Here is a 17,348-nt window from a genome sequence, read left to right as displayed (position 1 = left end):
TTCTTTTAAGTACTGAAAAAAATCAGCTATGAAAATATTCCTAATGGAAATGTGTTAAAAACATGAAGTGTAAATATCTTAAATGCCTATGTTAAATATTGGATTGGGATTTTAGCCATAATAAAATAGGGTAATTATTTAGCTATTACCTCAGAAGATGTGAGAAGGTGTGAGGATATATATACATATATATATATATATATATATATATATATATACACACACACACACACACACACACACGTACGTATATATACATATATACATATATATACACATACATATATATAAAATATGAAATTATTTGAATGTAAGGTGATTCTTACACCATACATGGATAGGATAGGGTCTGGAAAGAGAGGTGGAATATTACTATCTTTCATACTTAAAAACATGTGAAAGTTAGAATTGTCTCTGCATATTCCTATTTTAAGTGTTTATTTTGCTGACATTATTTTAGAGGAAAGTCCTGAAAGTGGAAAAAATCTACTTTTTATTGAGAACATATTGTCTAAAATAAATTATATATATTTAAGTTTTTTTAATGTTTATCAAATTAATGTTTAAATGATCTTTTACATAAGCCATTAAGTATACCTGGGATTTGGGTATACTATCTTTCATTCTTTTATTTATTCAACAAATGTTTACTGAACATTTTTTATATGACAGATACTTTCAAGGTCTTGGGAATGCATCAGTAAATAAAATAGAAAAAGTCCTTACTATTATGGATCTTGGGTTTTAGACCAGGAGTTAGCAGTGGCCACAACCTGTTTTTGTAAATAAATTTTTATTGCGATACACTCACATTATTTGTTTGCATATTGTCTAAGGCTGCTTTAATGGTATGTCAGAGTTGAGTGTAGTATAGAGACCATATGGTTCTCAAAACCTAAACTCGTTACTGTCTGGCCCTTTTGAGAAGAAGTTTACTGATCCCCATTCTATATGAAAGTAATATAAGAAAAGATAGCTATCCTCTCCCATAAACTATCCCAGTGTAATATATTGAATTCATTAAAAATGTTTCTTATAATTTGGTATCTGGTAATTTTTTCTATGGATTTCCCTTTGATATACAGTTACTTCTTTGCTATAAAATTATTTGAAGTTAGCCATATTTTTTCACCTGGAAATTTCAATTCTACTCTAGAGTGGTTTCAACAGCAATGAAAAATGGTTTACATGAATGATAAATGCTTCACCTATTGTTGATTTACATCTATTTAAGTATTTATTATGCTGACATTATTTTAGAGGAAAGTCCTGAAAGTGGAAAAGTGGAAAAAGATCTATTTTCTATTGTGAACATATTGTCTAAAATCTAGACTAACAGATATAAGTTCTGATATTTTAAAGTACTGTTTACAAGTCCAATGAGATTATAACACAAAGTAATGTTTATCCAATTGTTGAATATGTTATATATATATATATATATATATATATGTGTGTGTGTGTGTGTATTTCTGCATTTCAAATATTCAAGACAATTTGGAAGAACATTTTTCCTATGCATATAATAATCATTAGTAATGCTTGTTGAGAACTTCCATATTGAGCACTATTTTAAGTAGTTTACATCAATTATGTAATTTAATATACACAATAGCCCTATAAGATAAGCACTATATTATACATATTTTACTGATAAGGGGAGTGAAATATAGGAATTAAATAAATCACCCAAATAGTAAGTGTCAGAGCTGGAATTTGAGTCCAGGAAGTATGTTTCTAAAGTCTATTTTTATCTTTATTTTGAAGAGGCACTTGTTGTTTTTTTGAAACTTTCAAATAGAAGACAATGGTCTCCAAATTTTTGTGACTAAAGAGCCCATCAGTGAAAATTATGTACCTCAATAAATGTATGATTTCATCCTGAAAAATAATATGCATTTACTTGTTTACTAATATTGTATACACATTACATTATACATTATACAGGGTGGGGCAAAAGTAGGTTTACAGTTTTATGTGAAACACAGATTTTATTCTTGCATTATTTATTAATTACTGTATTATTTTCCATATGAATAACTATAAACTTACTTTTGCCCTACCCTGTATATAATGTGTGTTATAACACTCAAAAATATAACCTAAAAGGAAAGATGTAATGACAATATTTATATATGTTTCATATAGCCCTCACTAAAGTATTAGTATTTTATTTTTTAACCAAATATTGATTATTCTTTTAATACAACGACACCAAGAATAGCCCTAAGTTCAATTTATTTTAATACTTAATTTTTATCAGAGCTGAAACTTCACAAAATTACATTAAATCTGTACTTTAGCATAACTGTGTAGCAGATACCACACTGACTTCTCTGAGCCACTCATTTCTTCAAATTTTTAATAAGGTTTCCTAATTGCACTTTCTAATAGTATTAGTGAAAAAAGTTTTTTTCTTTATTTTCATTGTTGACATTATGATAGATGTCCCCATTTCACTCCCTTTGCCTTTCTCGTCCAGCCACCTTCTCGCTGGCCATACAAATTTTATATTTAAATTTATGTAAATATAAATTTAATGTAATTTTAAATATAAATTTAATTTTAATTTTATAAATTTAAATCCATAAATATAAAGTTGTATTAAATATAAATTTTATCTTTAAATTTATAAAGAATGCATTTAAGTTTGTTCCCTAATATTTTCCATGTATTATTTCAGTTACTTCACTATGAAGAACATAACTTTCCTCCAACAGTACATAACTTTTTAAAAGTCTTACCATTAAGTAGAAAACGTTAAAAGACTTTGAAACATGTGTTATTTATTGACTTTAGAAAAATTATGCATTTACTTGATATGCATGACTTTAAGTATGATTGAAAAGTGTGGATCTAAATGCATACTTCAAATAGTTCTCTCAATAATTTGAATTTTTAAATAACATGTTATTAAATCTGGTAGATCTTCATGGGTTTTAATCTGGCTGACTTACATGTACTTGTAACTTGGCTGGCAAATAACTTACTGTAGGACTAGGGAAAAAGTCAGTCCTGTCATTTTTGCATTTGAATATTCTTTATCAGTATTAATTTAAGCCACAGTGCACTTGGAGGCATCTTGGGTCGTCTTCTGGGCTTGTAACTTATATGTGACTCTGACATGTTAAAAGTAGAAGTACATTGTCATCTTTATTTAAAGTAGTAAACTTTAATGTTTTCCTTAGAAAAATATCAGTGGGAATTCTAGTGTGTTCTTCCTGTGCCCTGATAGATTATTTTGGCAGTGCACTTTGGAGATCACTAATGTGAACCCAGTAACCATATTCAAAATCTAAGGGGTAGAATGTTGTTTACTAGCACAGGAAGAATTACCACCTTCCTAAATCCTTTGACACAGACATCAGTGAGGGCAGGTATTTCCATCGAGGTCGCAGGCATAACATACTAAATCCTCTTCAGCATTAACAAGGCCTTCATCACTAGTACCAAAGTTCAATGGACACTAACACCAATTAACTAACCATACCACTACTCATTAATGTTTTATTCTTTTACTTTTAACAAGTTCTAAAATGAAGGAACTGTTAGCAGTTAATATAAATAAATGTATGAACAATTAAATTATTCAAATTTTAGATGCCGATTTAACTTCTCTTTACTAGTCCTTCATTTTTAGTTTGGTAGCTTTGTAAAGTTCTTAGGAACATAAACTCTAAAACCTGTCTACTCAGTATGAATCGTGGCTTGGCTACTCCCGAACCATGTCACCTTGGGCAAGTTATTTTACCCCTCTATGCCTCTGTTGTTATAACTGTTAAATCAATATAATGATAATGATAATATTAAGAAGAAGAAGAATTACTTCATAATGTTGGTGTGAGGATTAAATGAATTACTAAAATACAGAAGACTTAGAATAGAATCTGGCACATAGAAAATACTACTTTATTCCAGAACAACCATCCATCCAGTTGTACACCAGCCAGTCAATGCTTGGTGGAAGAACACTATTGTCTTCTAAAGTGTGTACCTTGAGATATTAATGAAGCATCATAAACGCTGTTAGTATCCCAGAGTAATCTATGAAGGATGCTATTCTCTTACGATATTTAGAGGCTACTTAGATAGATTTGTATTTTCAGATAATTTCAGATGTTTCAATGTTTCAAATTACTCTTACTATATTTTTTTCATGTAATTATAGACAATTGTAGACTTCACTCCCATTTTTTTTGTGGTCTACTCTCTCCTGAGCCCGGTGTTAATAACCTGAGCAGAGGAGTATCTCTTAGCTCTGTAGATATTTCCAAGGCTCTGAAATCCTGAGTGTAGGGAATGTTAAGAAGATGGGGTTTGTGATGTTAAGAGAGAAATATTTCTTAGCATTTTCATGTAGAGTCTGCAGGGAAAAAATTTATTCCACTCTGCAACTCTGACAAGAGGTCAACAAACACACTGACATTATAACTCCTATTAGTTTTCACTGAATTTATACTAATAAAATTTCACATCAAAGCTTGGAAAAATGTATTTGTAATTATTACTTAATTAACAAAAGCTTTTAGCAAGTGCCCACACAACCATTGCTTCCTGGCACAGCTTCACCGTGTACACTGAGGTGAAGGAGTTCTATCAAGCCTGGGTGTATTCTTTACTCAAACCTTTTAGATACAATTTCATCTCTCTCTCTCTCTCTCTCTCTCTCTCTCTCTCTCTCTCTCTCTCTCTCTCTCTTATATATACAACACACACACACACTTTAATTCGATCAGGCTCAGCACATACACACATGTTTCACAACAGTTGTCATAGCTGAAAACTTACCCCCTCTGCCTTTGACAGCTCTTTTCAAATAGTTATGGATCTGCCTACCTGGCTGAGGGTGATGTCTTTGGGGTTTTCCACTAAGAAGCTAGCATCCTCAGATAATTTATTGTTTACCTGAAATTCAATCTGACTGGGCATCCTTTATTTTTATTTACTAACCTGGCAACCCTATGATAAGGGCCTAAAAAGGCAGGTATTGTAGACAAGAAAATTGACAGACGCTTGATAGTACAAACTGCATTTACGACTTCCTGGGAAGGAAATCATTTACTAGAACATAGAAGGATAATCTACAAATAATAAAGAAGTTTTTATAAAATTGACTGCTCACCAAATATCTAGAACATTAATAAGTTATTGACAAATTGATATTTTAAACTGGATATTAAATGTTTATTTAAAAATAGGAAACACTATAATTGTAAGGTATTTCACATATATTTTAACTATGTGTTAGTTTTCTATTACTGTCACTAATTACTACAAACTTGGTGGCTTAAACAACACAAATCTATTAGCCCACAATTCTATAGTCAAAATTCCGGATAAAGTGTGGGCTGGTTCCTCTGCTTACAGTCTCATTTGAACAAAATCAAGGCATCAGCCATTCTGGAAGATCTGAGGGAAAATTTATTTTCATGCTTATTCTGGTCATTGGCCAAGTTCAGTTTTATGCAATTGATTTCCTTGCTGGCTATTGGAAGAGGGGTCAGTCTCAATTTGCAGAGGTCTCCCACATTTCCTGACTCATGGTCCATTTTGTCTTCAATTTTCTCTGACCTCCACTTCTGTCTCATCTCTCCTGCATTTTCTTATGCTACGTCTCACTAAATCTCTTCTCCTTTCCTCTGTTTAAGGTCTCACAGCTTTACATTGTGCCCAACAGGATAATCAGAATAACTTCTTTACGTTTAAGTCCACAACCTTAATTTTATCTGCAAAATACCTTTTGCCATATTCATGAGTTCCAGACATTAGAATATGAACAAATTTTGTAGAGGAGACATTATTCTGCTTCGCACATACTTCAATACTCTGTGATTAGCATTGTAACTAAGCATTTACTAGGATGACTTTAATTGGAAAGTAATAAAAAAAGATAATTAGAAGACAAAATTCCAACAACTTGATTCCAATCTAGCTAGTGGACAATTTTTTTAATTAAAAATTATTTTATTTTATTTTAAAGCTTAAGTTGAAAACTACTCAGTTATCTCTGCAGAGGTCAAGAGGTTGAGAATGAGGTGATGGTTTTTATGGCCTCTCAGTAGTCCAGAAAAAACTCACTTTTTGTCCTTTGCAGAAGTAGATTTGTCCTAGGCCAGTTAATTTAAAGGCAATAAAACTAGTTGAAAGGACACAGTAGTTGTGATCATGACACATTCTTAAATGAACCAGATTCAGTTTGCTATATATAAAAAATTAAAGACTAAGTCTAAAAGTGCTGTAAGAGAAATTTTCTCATTTTTTCTGGCATGATCTGACATCAGCATATAGATGATTTCATCAATTATTGAGGAAAAGACTAAGAAAAGAAAAATGACTGATTGGGGTGCTTCATTTTGAAGTCTGAATGTGAAGCCCTTGGCTTGAATGTACCTGTAAGTCTAAATCTTTCAGAATAGCTCCCACTTTCTCACCAGCTCATCTATTTAATTTTTTGTTTTTTTAAAAAAAGGCATTAAAACATTTTATTGCACTCTGTCAAACATCAGAACATGTGTGCCAAACTTTAAAGTAACTGCATAAGTCAATGAAGTTAAGGAACAGATCTCTGTATAGATAAATATCCCTTAAGATGAAGCAAGGGGAATGATTTTAAATTTAAAATATTACCTTTTCTCAAGGGTTAAGTTTTCATGACATTGAATTACTTTTTTCTCCAGTTATTTTTATTCTCTTTTGTATTCTGAAGTGCAGCAACGAATTCAGACTTCTTGTCATCTAATGTCCTTGTCTTGTTTATTCCTAGAAAAGTATTATAGACTCCTAGTTAACAAGTTAAAACTGTTTCTTAAAAATTGACACAAAAATGATTATGAATGACTTTGTTCATTTACAAGTCATTAATTAGCTCCTGTGCTGTTGTGGCACTAAAAGCTAGAGATAAATAACAAAGGAATCATAACTAACAAAATCAACACATGTAGGTAAACACTAATGAGTAAAAGTATGAGTAATTTTAAAGGCACCGTTTTCTTAAGGTTAATGTTAATGATTTTCTAATATTTAAAAAAATTACACATTCAAGTCAGTTATCATTGATCTATCAATGATGTAACCATTGCTTGTAAGCAGAGTGCTAATTGTATATTTCCAACTACATAACCTAAAATGCAGATATTTCTCTAGCTTCAGACATTACTTCTAAAATAATTATGAACTGTTTCTTATTACCAGAAATACTTTCAATTCTATATAATTTTGTTTTCAGTTTTTGTTTTTATTTCATCTCAGACCATTCATACTTATTTCATAAAACACTCACTTCCAAAAGATACTTTTCCATATCATGTAAAATGCAGTTTCAACTTAATTTCACCTCTAAGTAAATAAGATCATGTACATTTAGGTGATATTAATTCTTTACTTACAGTTTTTTTTACTCTATTAGAAAAGGGATTTAAACTACCTTACATATTTATGAATAAGGAGAGATTGCAGGCAGTGTAAAAAGAATAAGTGTAGATTTATTCAGTTACCCCGAGTTTACTGAATAGTATAACCTGATGTTAAATCTGGCTCTGGGTTTTGTTAAAGAAAAAATTACTTTGACATTTGTTAAAATCATAAGGAAGACATTATTCAGGACTACTGTGATGGGTGTCAAGACTGTTACAATAGGAGAGACAGATTCGGTTCAACTATGAATACAATAGGGACTTCTGGAGATTATAGCCAAGGAGGAGGCTGTGTTTTGGGGTGGGGAGGCACTATGTGGACAAGCAGCACTTAAGCAGAGGTGGTAAGGGAATGAGCTACGGGTATATCTGAGGGCCGGTGAGTACAGCCACCCTCAAGGCACGCTCGGTGTGCTGGAGGGAGGGCAGGGTGTCCAAGGTGAGCACAGTGAAGTGACCAGAGGAGTCGGATGTGAGGGAAGACTATCATTGCAGACCATAGAGGCCATTGTGAGACCTTCAGGTCTAACTCTGAGATAGGAAGCCACTGGAGGGTTCTGAACAGGGAAAGGGTCTGACTTACATTTGCAAGATATCCATCTGACTTCTGTAATGAGAATGGATTGCAGGAAGGCAAGCTGGAAAAAGGGAGACTGACTAAGAGGCTCTTCTAATAGCCCGGGGAGGCATGATGGCTTCCAGAAAAGGAGCTGTGAAGGCCATGAGTGATAGAGATATTCTGAATATATTTTGAAGGGAGAGGTGAAATGTTTGCTGTTAAATATGCCTGATAGGTAAGAAGGATGAAAAAACTTTTTTTTTCAGGTGGGCAAGATTGCAGCAAAAATAGGTTCTTTGAGGGAAGAATAGTAATTTGGATTTTGACATTTTTTAATTCAGGATGCCTATTAGATTTCCAAGTGGAAAGGTCATATACCACCAAAAATAGCATTTTGAGTTCCAGGATCTGATCACCTGAGAAATCCGTGTACATAGGTAGGTCCAATGACCAAGATCCAGAGTAGTCGTTTATTTCCCTGGGTTGCCATTCTTCGATTCTGGTCATTTAAGATTGGCTTAGAAATCATACATTAGGCTGTTTTCACCTCTGTTATTTTACTTTATTATGCAATTAACTGCATGGCCCTTATTGAATAGTATTTTACTTTCCTGTGGGCTGGGCATCTTCTCCATTGTACTGTAAGTTCCTTGAGGGAAGACCTATAGTACTTTTCCTTTGATTGCTGAGTAAAAGAATAAATTTAAAATTTTGCATTTAAGATAAAACTAACTATCTCTGTCTACCTCACCTACCTCATATCATGCTACTCTTCCCTGTGTTTACTATACCCTCATGACTTTTTCTATACCATTTTCCTTGATAGATTGCCTTTCTCCCTTCATTGTTGATCTGCTAATGCATTATAATTTATCAGGTATTGGTTTAAATGATAAATCTTAAAAGAAGTACTTCCAAAACTTCGTTCTAATAAACCACAATCTTGTCTCTCCTGACACTCTAAATTTGTGACTTACTACCATTTATCATAGTTTGTAGCTATATAAGTATTTATATGATTACTTTTTACTATTCGTTTTCTTAATAAGTTTATGAGAACAAAGGACAATGTCTGTTATATTCATTAATATGTGCCAGCTTCACCACTGTACAAGACACTTAATAGACCTTTTATAAATGCAAATAAAAAGTTCCATATATTTGTATTATTATCAATGATTGCAGATAGCACAATCAATGTGTGATTATTTTTATTACATAAAACCATAATATTTATTGATAAAAATGTTTAATCTATTTTCTCTTACAATTGGAAAAATGAGTTTACAGAATAGGAATCAGTTTCCTAGCTGTCCAGCAGCACCTGGTTTTTATAAGTATGCAAACAGTTTTCTTTTTGTACAAAAAAAAAAAAAGTGCTTTTCAGAACAAGATAACCCATAGGGTATGTCCCATTTCTACCCTTCACTGTTTTATCATATGATGTAGAAGAGCATGTCCACAATGTATATGCATTTCTGAGAAACAAAAGCAGTGTGAGAAACTACTTTTCAAATATATTTTGTCAAAAACAGAATTTTGAGAAACTTTATTTAGTAAGTATTATATAGTACTCATGTAAATAAATGATACATTAGAGAACAATTTATCATTTCATGTTGTTTTATCTTGTAACTCTTCCTTTGTTCAGATAACAAGTTTAATATAAACATCTTATAAAACTTACTTGAGCTCTCACTGGTATGGCTCAGTGGATTGAGCACCAGCTTATGAACTTTGAAGGTCATTGGTTCAATTCCCGGTCAGGGCACACGCCTGGGTTGCGGGCCAGGTCCAGGGCTGGGGGAGTGCCACATCAATGACTCTCTCCCTCTCTTTTTCCCTCCCTTTACCTCTCTCTAAATGTAAAAATAATAAAATCTTTAAAAAATTATTTGAAGATTTTTCAAATCAATAATGTTTTGAGTATATTATTTATAGTAACCAATTTTTAACATTTGTATTATTTAAATAATGGACATGTTTATAAAACTAAATTAACTGTTGTCTATTTAAAGAAGCAATAGCTATAGAAACTTATAAAATACTATGCATCCTTTTCCATAAGTAGTAAAGACTATTTATAAAACTAAATACTAAATTGTCATTTCAGTTAGTTATTTGAGCATATAATAAGGTGAAACTGTTAACTTCATCAATTTCAGTATACTTTATCTCCTCTCTGTAATTGCTAAAGGTTTTCTTTGTATGGAAACATTAATATAATTAGAATAAATTAATCACAATTAGAAGTAATAAACATTTAGAAGCAAGAATAAGGGACTAAACCCTTATTTTTCTAAGATTTTTCTCTCAGGAGCCTCTCCATGGAAAAGTAACAGCAAAAAACTATATGAATCATTATTTTATGCTGACTTTTATAATAGTAATAATTATTAAATTTTATTTTGAGAAGCTATATAAAACTCCTTAAAACATAGATGAAAGAACAGAATTTACCATATGAGCTTTTGAAATACTACTGTAAGAATTAGCAGAAAATAAAAATATTGCACTTTGCTATTATTACAAAATGGCTTTTGAATATCTGTTTGGATTAATAAAATATATTCAATAAAGTATTAATATACAAATTATTTTCATAGTACAATCACCTTAAAATAGGTGTAAATTCTGCCCTGACCAGTGTTGCTCAGTTGGTTGGAGTGTAATCCCATAAACCAAAAGGTCACGATTTGGTTCCCAGTGAGGACACATACCTAGGTTGCAGGTTCTGTCAGGGATTGTAAGATGTTTTTCTCTCACTCCAAGGTTTCTCTCTCTCTCTCTCATTCCCTTCTCCTCTAAAACCAATAAGCATGTCGTCAGGTGAGAACTAAAAAAAAGGTGCAAATTCTGTGTATTCTTTCTAGCCATTATTAGAAAATATAGATATTATGATGATAAATGTTTATCAATAAAATGTACATATACCTTCAAACAAACATTTATTAAATTGATTAATATTTTAAAGTTTCTGTAGTTAAATCTAGGAAAAGGAAATCTCAGCATAAATATTAGGAGAGAGATTTAGATGAACTGTATAAAAGAAAGTACATTCAAAAATTTTCTAGCAATAGAAATTGAGGGTGTTTATTGAGGTTTTCCTAATTTCCTTTTAACTTCTCTTTTTCAACTTAAACTTTTAAAGGATTGACAGAATTATCACTAACACTTTTCCTTAAAGAAACAAAACACATTTAATGAACACAAATTTGATTTCTCAAGTGTTCATAAAGTTTTAAAACCAAAATTTATTTTCATATATATACTGATCATAGTATTGGCAGCAGATAATACTCATCAATCTATAGATGTCATCATTAACACTAAAGAATTTTCTTGAACCAGATTGCTTCATACAATCTGCCAAATTGTACTAATTACCGTGTGTACTTACAACTTTGAGCAGTATTATAAAGATAAACAACAGATTTGTTTTCCTAAATGTACCAGAGTGTTTGTACTTTGTAATACACATAAAAATGCCATAATTTTCTGGTTTCTGTTAATTTGAAATCTTTACTATTTGTTTATTTCCTTTACATGTATATAATTTACTGTAAGAATTATCTCTTGTTTGAAATGAATTTATTTTTCTCAGGTTAATCTCTTGGCTTTTGGATTTATCATATACAAAGTTTTTCGTCACACTGCAGGGTTGAAACCAGAAGTTAGTTGCTATGAAAACATAAGGTAAATGTTCCTTAAATCTATTCTCTTTAGAAATTAAAAGCTTTAGTAACAAAGTACAAGTAAGTTTTGGAAGGACAATTTTAAATGATTTTTATACCTTCTTCCTCCACGTTTAAAATAGTTATTGTTAAATAGCATTTAATATGTTTAATAAGCCTACAATCACCACTGCTCAATAAGTAAGTAGAACAATCTATTAAATGAAAATACACTTTAAAGATGGTAAGCTGCACTACTTTATAGTCTACCGCTGACCATTGTGATTTTCTTTGAATAACGATTTTTCTCCCTAAGATTACCCTCCTTGTCATTAAAGGGACTGCATTAAGTCCATTTTTAATTTATTCTGTTCGTTTAAATAACCACAACAAGAGCGGAAAATGATCACTTATGATCTTTAGTTCTGCTTTGCTGGAACTTACGCAAGGAACATTTAGGGTGACCTTCAGTCTGCCCTTCAGCGCACAGAAGCTGAACCACATACCTGCCATTCAACCTTGCCTGTACACACCTGTCTTTTCCAAGTCCTTCTGGTTTTCCATTGTGCCTTAAGGTTCCTTCTAGCCATCTTTCAGGAAAACGACCTTCATTCTTTCCCTAGAAAGATTGCTGTGGACCGCACATCCAACCACGGTACCAGGCCTTTTATCTCGTGGGCTTTTATTACCTTCGAAAGTCATTCCCAGTTCCTCAGAGCTTTTTGGTAACAACCAGAGCCCAAGCATGTCTCCTTTAGGCACGACATTCCAGTCAACATCTTGGTCAAAAAAAACCTCTATTAACAACTGGTCTTATTAGTTTTATGCAAAGAAACTTATGTCATTAATTACTTCTTTAGAATGCCAAACTCAGAGTGATCAGATATGGGGGGAAATATACAGTGTGAAGGAAAATCCTTGTCCTTCAAATATTCACTGAACTGGCATTTCCATTCTTTATATTTTCATTTTTCCCCCACAAAAATTTTTTTTTCCATTACAGTTGTCCCACTTTCTTCCCCTTCTTGCTTCCCTGCACCCTATCCCCCCCTTCTCCCACATTCAGTACCCACTCAGTTGTCCATGTCCGTGGGTCATTTATACATGTTCTTTGACTAGACCCTTCCCCTTCTTACCCCCTTTGTCTTTCAGTGTTGTCATTTTAATTATGATGTGTCTTGAAGTGGGCCTGTTGAGGTTCATCTTCATTGGGACCCTCTATGCCTCCTGGACTTGTGTGACTCTTTTTCTCCTCATGTTAGGGAAGTTTTCTGTCATTAGTTTTTCAAAGAGGTTTTCTATCCCTTGCTCCTCTTCTTTTCCTTCTGGAATTCCTATGATACGGATATTATTAGGTTTCATGTTGTCCTGCAGCTGTCTTAGAACCTCTTCAGTCTTGTTTAGTCTTTTTTCATTTTGTTGCAATGTCTGGGAGTTTTTGTCTAAGTTGTCTTCCAGCTCGCTGATCCTATCTTCTGCTTCCTCTAGCCTGCTTCTAATTCCTTCTACTGTGTTCTTCAATTCAGAGATCATATTCTTCATTTCCTCCTGGCTCTTATTGATAACTTCTATGTCCTTCTTCATGCTAGTGTAATTCTCAGAAAGTTCCTTGTAGTTTCCCTGGAGTTCTTTGTAGTTTCTGCTGAGGTCATTGAGCTTCTCCATAATCCATGTTTTAAATTCCATATCTGATAGTTGGCTCCCCTCTATTTCATTTATCACTCTTTCTGGGGATTCTGCCTTTCCTTTCGATGGGGGGTTGTTTCCCTGTCTCCCCATTTTTGTGACTCCTGTTGTTTGTTGGTGCTTCTTAGAATGATCTGCACTTCCTGGATCTGCCCCTGGTGGCGTCAGATCCTGTACCAGTCTGGGCCCAGCCAGCCTGTTGGAGACTTCCAGGGATCTACTGCCTTTGTCTGACTTCTTTAGTTGTTAATCTATTCAATCTGTGATTAGCCATCAGGCTTAAGGACCGTGGGTGTGGCAGCTTAATTCCTGTAGGCAGGGCTTTTGCTTCCCCTCAGGCTGACGCCACTTGGAAGGGAGTGGCCTGCCTGCAGTGTGGGGATGAGTCAGCACTGGGACCAGGTCCGCTGCTCCCCCAGTTCTCCCCTCAATGCCACCGCGCCAAACTCTCCCCAAGTGTCTCCAGTCCTCTCTGTCTTCCCTCTGCTTGTGCCCAGGGTAAATGGGGGCCAAAACATTTTCGTATGTGATCCGCTTAAGAGCTCTTTTTCTCCAGCTGTTTCTCTCTGGCTGGCAAGAAACCCTGTGGCTTTTTGCTTTTCGCAGCTGGATACTATTTTACTTTCCACTCTGTTGCTGTAGGCTGGGAAGCCCAGCTGTGGGTTTAGACCCTGCCCTTCTCAGGGAGAACCCCCGGCTGCTGAGCTGTTTCTCAGTCCCTTCAGCTGCCACCTGTGTGAGCCCAGCCAGCCCTTTCACATCTCCGCACTCCCTACCGGTCACATTGTGATGTAGCGGCCTTTTCTGTCTCTCCGTGGTTATAAGACTTTTCTCCAGCTAGTGTTCAGTTGGTTATTCCAGATGATTTCTCCAAAATTAAGTTGTAAATCCAGACTGGTCCTGGGAGGAGGTTAGTGTAGCTTCCACTCACTCCTCTGCCATCTTTGATCTCTCCTAGAACAATCTTTTTAAGCATACCCCTCTTTGAAATAAAAGCTGATAACCATTTTAAGCAAAGGTGAGCCTTCGTGATTTTCTTTTGCAAACATTTCTCAAAGCTTCATTACTATGTTTTCTTGTGATTCCTAGTTTGCTTATTGCCATGATTTTTCCTTTGATGCTCTGTTTTTAAAAACTGATTTATTGAGTTCTTGTAAATAATTTGTTTAGGAAAATCTGAAGTGTTCAGTAGGGGACCTTAGACAAAACTGATGTTGAGTTGCTTGTGAACATGCCTGTAGTTTCAATAACTTCCACGAGATTTATAGTTAAGATTTAGCAAATGTTTGATCAATTACTTTCTTTTACCCCCCACCTTTTGTAGTTTCATGTAGTGTACTGGTTTAATAAAGTGAAAAGTGACTCATTTTCTAAAGTATACTGCTAAAACATCTTCTGCATTAAAGAAGGCTGAAAATGAATGAGAAAATAATTAGTAGTTGCCTCATTCATAAGGCGGTGTCCTCAGTGAGCAGGATTGAATAGTTTTACCAAAAATCACAGCAAATAAGCTGAAAATAGGTAAGAGTGAGTGTGTGCATGTTTTTTTTTTGTTTGTTTGTTTTTTAAATCAGCATTCTGGCTGCATTGCAAAAGCAAAAAAAAAAAATCTAGTTTTATATCTTACACTTTCTCCTCTACTAAACCTGAAAAGGAAAAAACAGAAGCTTCCTTTGATGTCAGTCATATGCACTGACCAGTTTGCTTGGTATACTTTTCAAGGTTTCTTAAAGAAAATATTTCCTAACAGATATGTGTCTTACCTCTGGGAATTCTTGCAACATTACACTTGAAATCAAAGCATACATACTGCAGATAAAAATATGTTAATATTAAGAAAATTCCTTGAAAATATCATATTTTAATAATGCAACCTTGATTTTGGCAGCTCATCCCTGCCACAGTGCAGTAGCAATCCCTAAAGGTGGTCCCATGGAACTGTGCAGAGTTTGTCAGTTTCAATATTGTTATTGTTCTTTGCAAAAGATTTCTTGTTTACACCAAAAAGCTCATTTCCCACATAATTTGAGAAATTTGGGGATGTGTTGAGTATCCATAACTTTCTTGCCTGGAATATTTTATATATGCTGTAGGTCTTGTGCGAGAGGCGCCCTTGCTCTTCTGTTCCTTCTTGGTACCACCTGGATCTTTGGGGTTCTCCATGTCGTACACGCATCAGTGGTGACAGCTTACCTCTTCACCATCAGCAATGCCTTCCAAGGGATGTTCATTTTCTTATTCCTATGTGTTTTATCTAGAAAGGTAAGCAATTCATGATTTTGGTCAATTCTATAGTATCTTCATTTAACATCATTTACCAAATTGATAAAAATTCTCATATTGATGACTTGAACCTTTATTGCCAAAATGCAGTACATTTTAATATCAAAAAAATCAGAACACCTAGCTGTTCTTAGGAAAATATGCTTTTAAAAACTTGTTATTAGGAATATAAATATAGCTTATATTCACTTGAGTTTTTTCTCACAATCAGAAGGCATGAATAATTTTAAAAAACAAATATAACAATTTAATGTTATTTGAAAATAATTTGATGTGATTGTTGCAAGTATGTTTAATATCTCTCTCTTCCCTTTTCTTTTATTTATTTTTCAGATCCAAGAAGAATATTATAGGTTGTTCAAAAATGTGCCTTGCTGTTTTGGATGTTTAAGATAAACAAAGGGAACCACGGATAATTACTGCTGCACAAAAATAAAAAAGCCAAGCTGTGGATGGCCAATGTGTAAAACTTACTCAAATTATTCAATTATTATTACTAGGTAATCATAGTTTAAATCAGTTTTCTGTTTACAGTGTAAGAACTTTATATACTAAGAGGTGAAATTATGTACTGTATAGCTGTAGTATGCTTCCCTATATGACTTAGTTATGTCAAGAATAGTATTGCAGACATTTGGAAAGTAATTGGTTTTTCAGATGTGATATCACTATACTCAAGGAAAGATTTTCTTTCTCACACAAAAATATATGAATGTCCTGAAGGAAACCACTGGCTTGATATTTTGTGACTCATGTTGCCTTTGAAACTAGTCCCCTATCACCTTGGTAATGAGCTCCGTTACAGAAAATGGAACATAAGAGAATGAAGGAGCAGAATATAAAACAGTAGAATGGGAATGGCTGTTATAACAATAGATTGTATTTTGAGTAAACTTGTATTTTTTTGTAAACTAGATGAAAAACTACAGAGATAAAATAAAGAATTGAATGAATACATCTTACTATTTTGTGAATTGTTCTGAACGTAAAATTCTGCTAAAATAACCTGGACCTATATTGGTTTTATCCATTTTCTTTTCTGATAATCTAAAAATCACACAACTTCACAAAAGAAAAAAAAAAACACATTTCTGCTCTGTTTTTAGGTTAACATTAGAATAAGATATATGCTATTGCTATACTTCTTTCACAGATTGTGACTGCAAATGCTTAATCAGTAATACATAAATGTGTCAAAATATAATATTGTTCATGCCTGTAAATGTTGTTCATGCCTGTAAATAAAGCTAAAGTATTCTATTCTATAACCTTTCAGTGTAGTGCAAAATATCATATCTCATTATGAGGTCTTTATTTTTTTAACTTTAGAAATATTGTAGTTCACATTGTAATATTCCCTTTTAACATACTATTTTTAAAAGGGCATTGTAAATATGAAAGTATTCATAAAGTGAATTGCAATTTTTTTCTGTTCAGAAAAGTACACACTTAAAATGTTATTTATAACAAAGAAATCACTAAGAACTATAGAAGTTTTTACAGTGGATCTATTTTCTGACAGGTTCCTGCTATCTATTAAAGCATAACTGCTTAAATGTATGGCTTCTATCTATTTTCAGATCTTCTCATTAAAATGAAGAATCAGTGACTAGATTTCAAAAATATGTCATTGTTCTGCACCTACCTGTAAAACTATTTCAATGCACTAAATGTTATGATTTTAATTTCTCCAGCTATTGAAACACAGTCTGTCAAATCTGTCCCTAGCAAATA

The 17,348-nt window shown here is 33.3% G+C and overlaps 1 protein-coding gene across 1 annotated transcript in view; it reads left to right on the top strand.

The window, feature by feature from the left end:
* ADGRL4 (adhesion G protein-coupled receptor L4) overlaps positions 1–16,692 on the top strand; it is a 117,591-nt gene extending 100,899 nt beyond the window's left edge. The window contains exons 14-16 of the mRNA XM_090271689.1: positions 11,576–11,667; positions 15,425–15,593; positions 15,948–16,692. Coding sequence (XP_090127815.1) covers positions 11,576–11,667; positions 15,425–15,593; positions 15,948–16,010 — 324 coding nt within the window. The 3' untranslated portion in view covers positions 16,011–16,692. The remainder of the gene's footprint in view (positions 1–11,575; positions 11,668–15,424; positions 15,594–15,947) is intronic.
* Positions 16,693–17,348: the final 656 nt, after the last annotated feature.

Source organism: Furipterus horrens, unplaced genomic scaffold, assembly GCF_987537825.1.
Source record: "Furipterus horrens unplaced genomic scaffold, mFurHor1.1.pri manual_scaffold_3, whole genome shotgun sequence".
Taxonomy (NCBI): domain Eukaryota; kingdom Metazoa; phylum Chordata; class Mammalia; order Chiroptera; family Furipteridae; genus Furipterus; species Furipterus horrens.
Note: the sequence above shows the minus strand (reverse complement) of the source record. Positions and strands in the feature narration are given on the sequence as shown.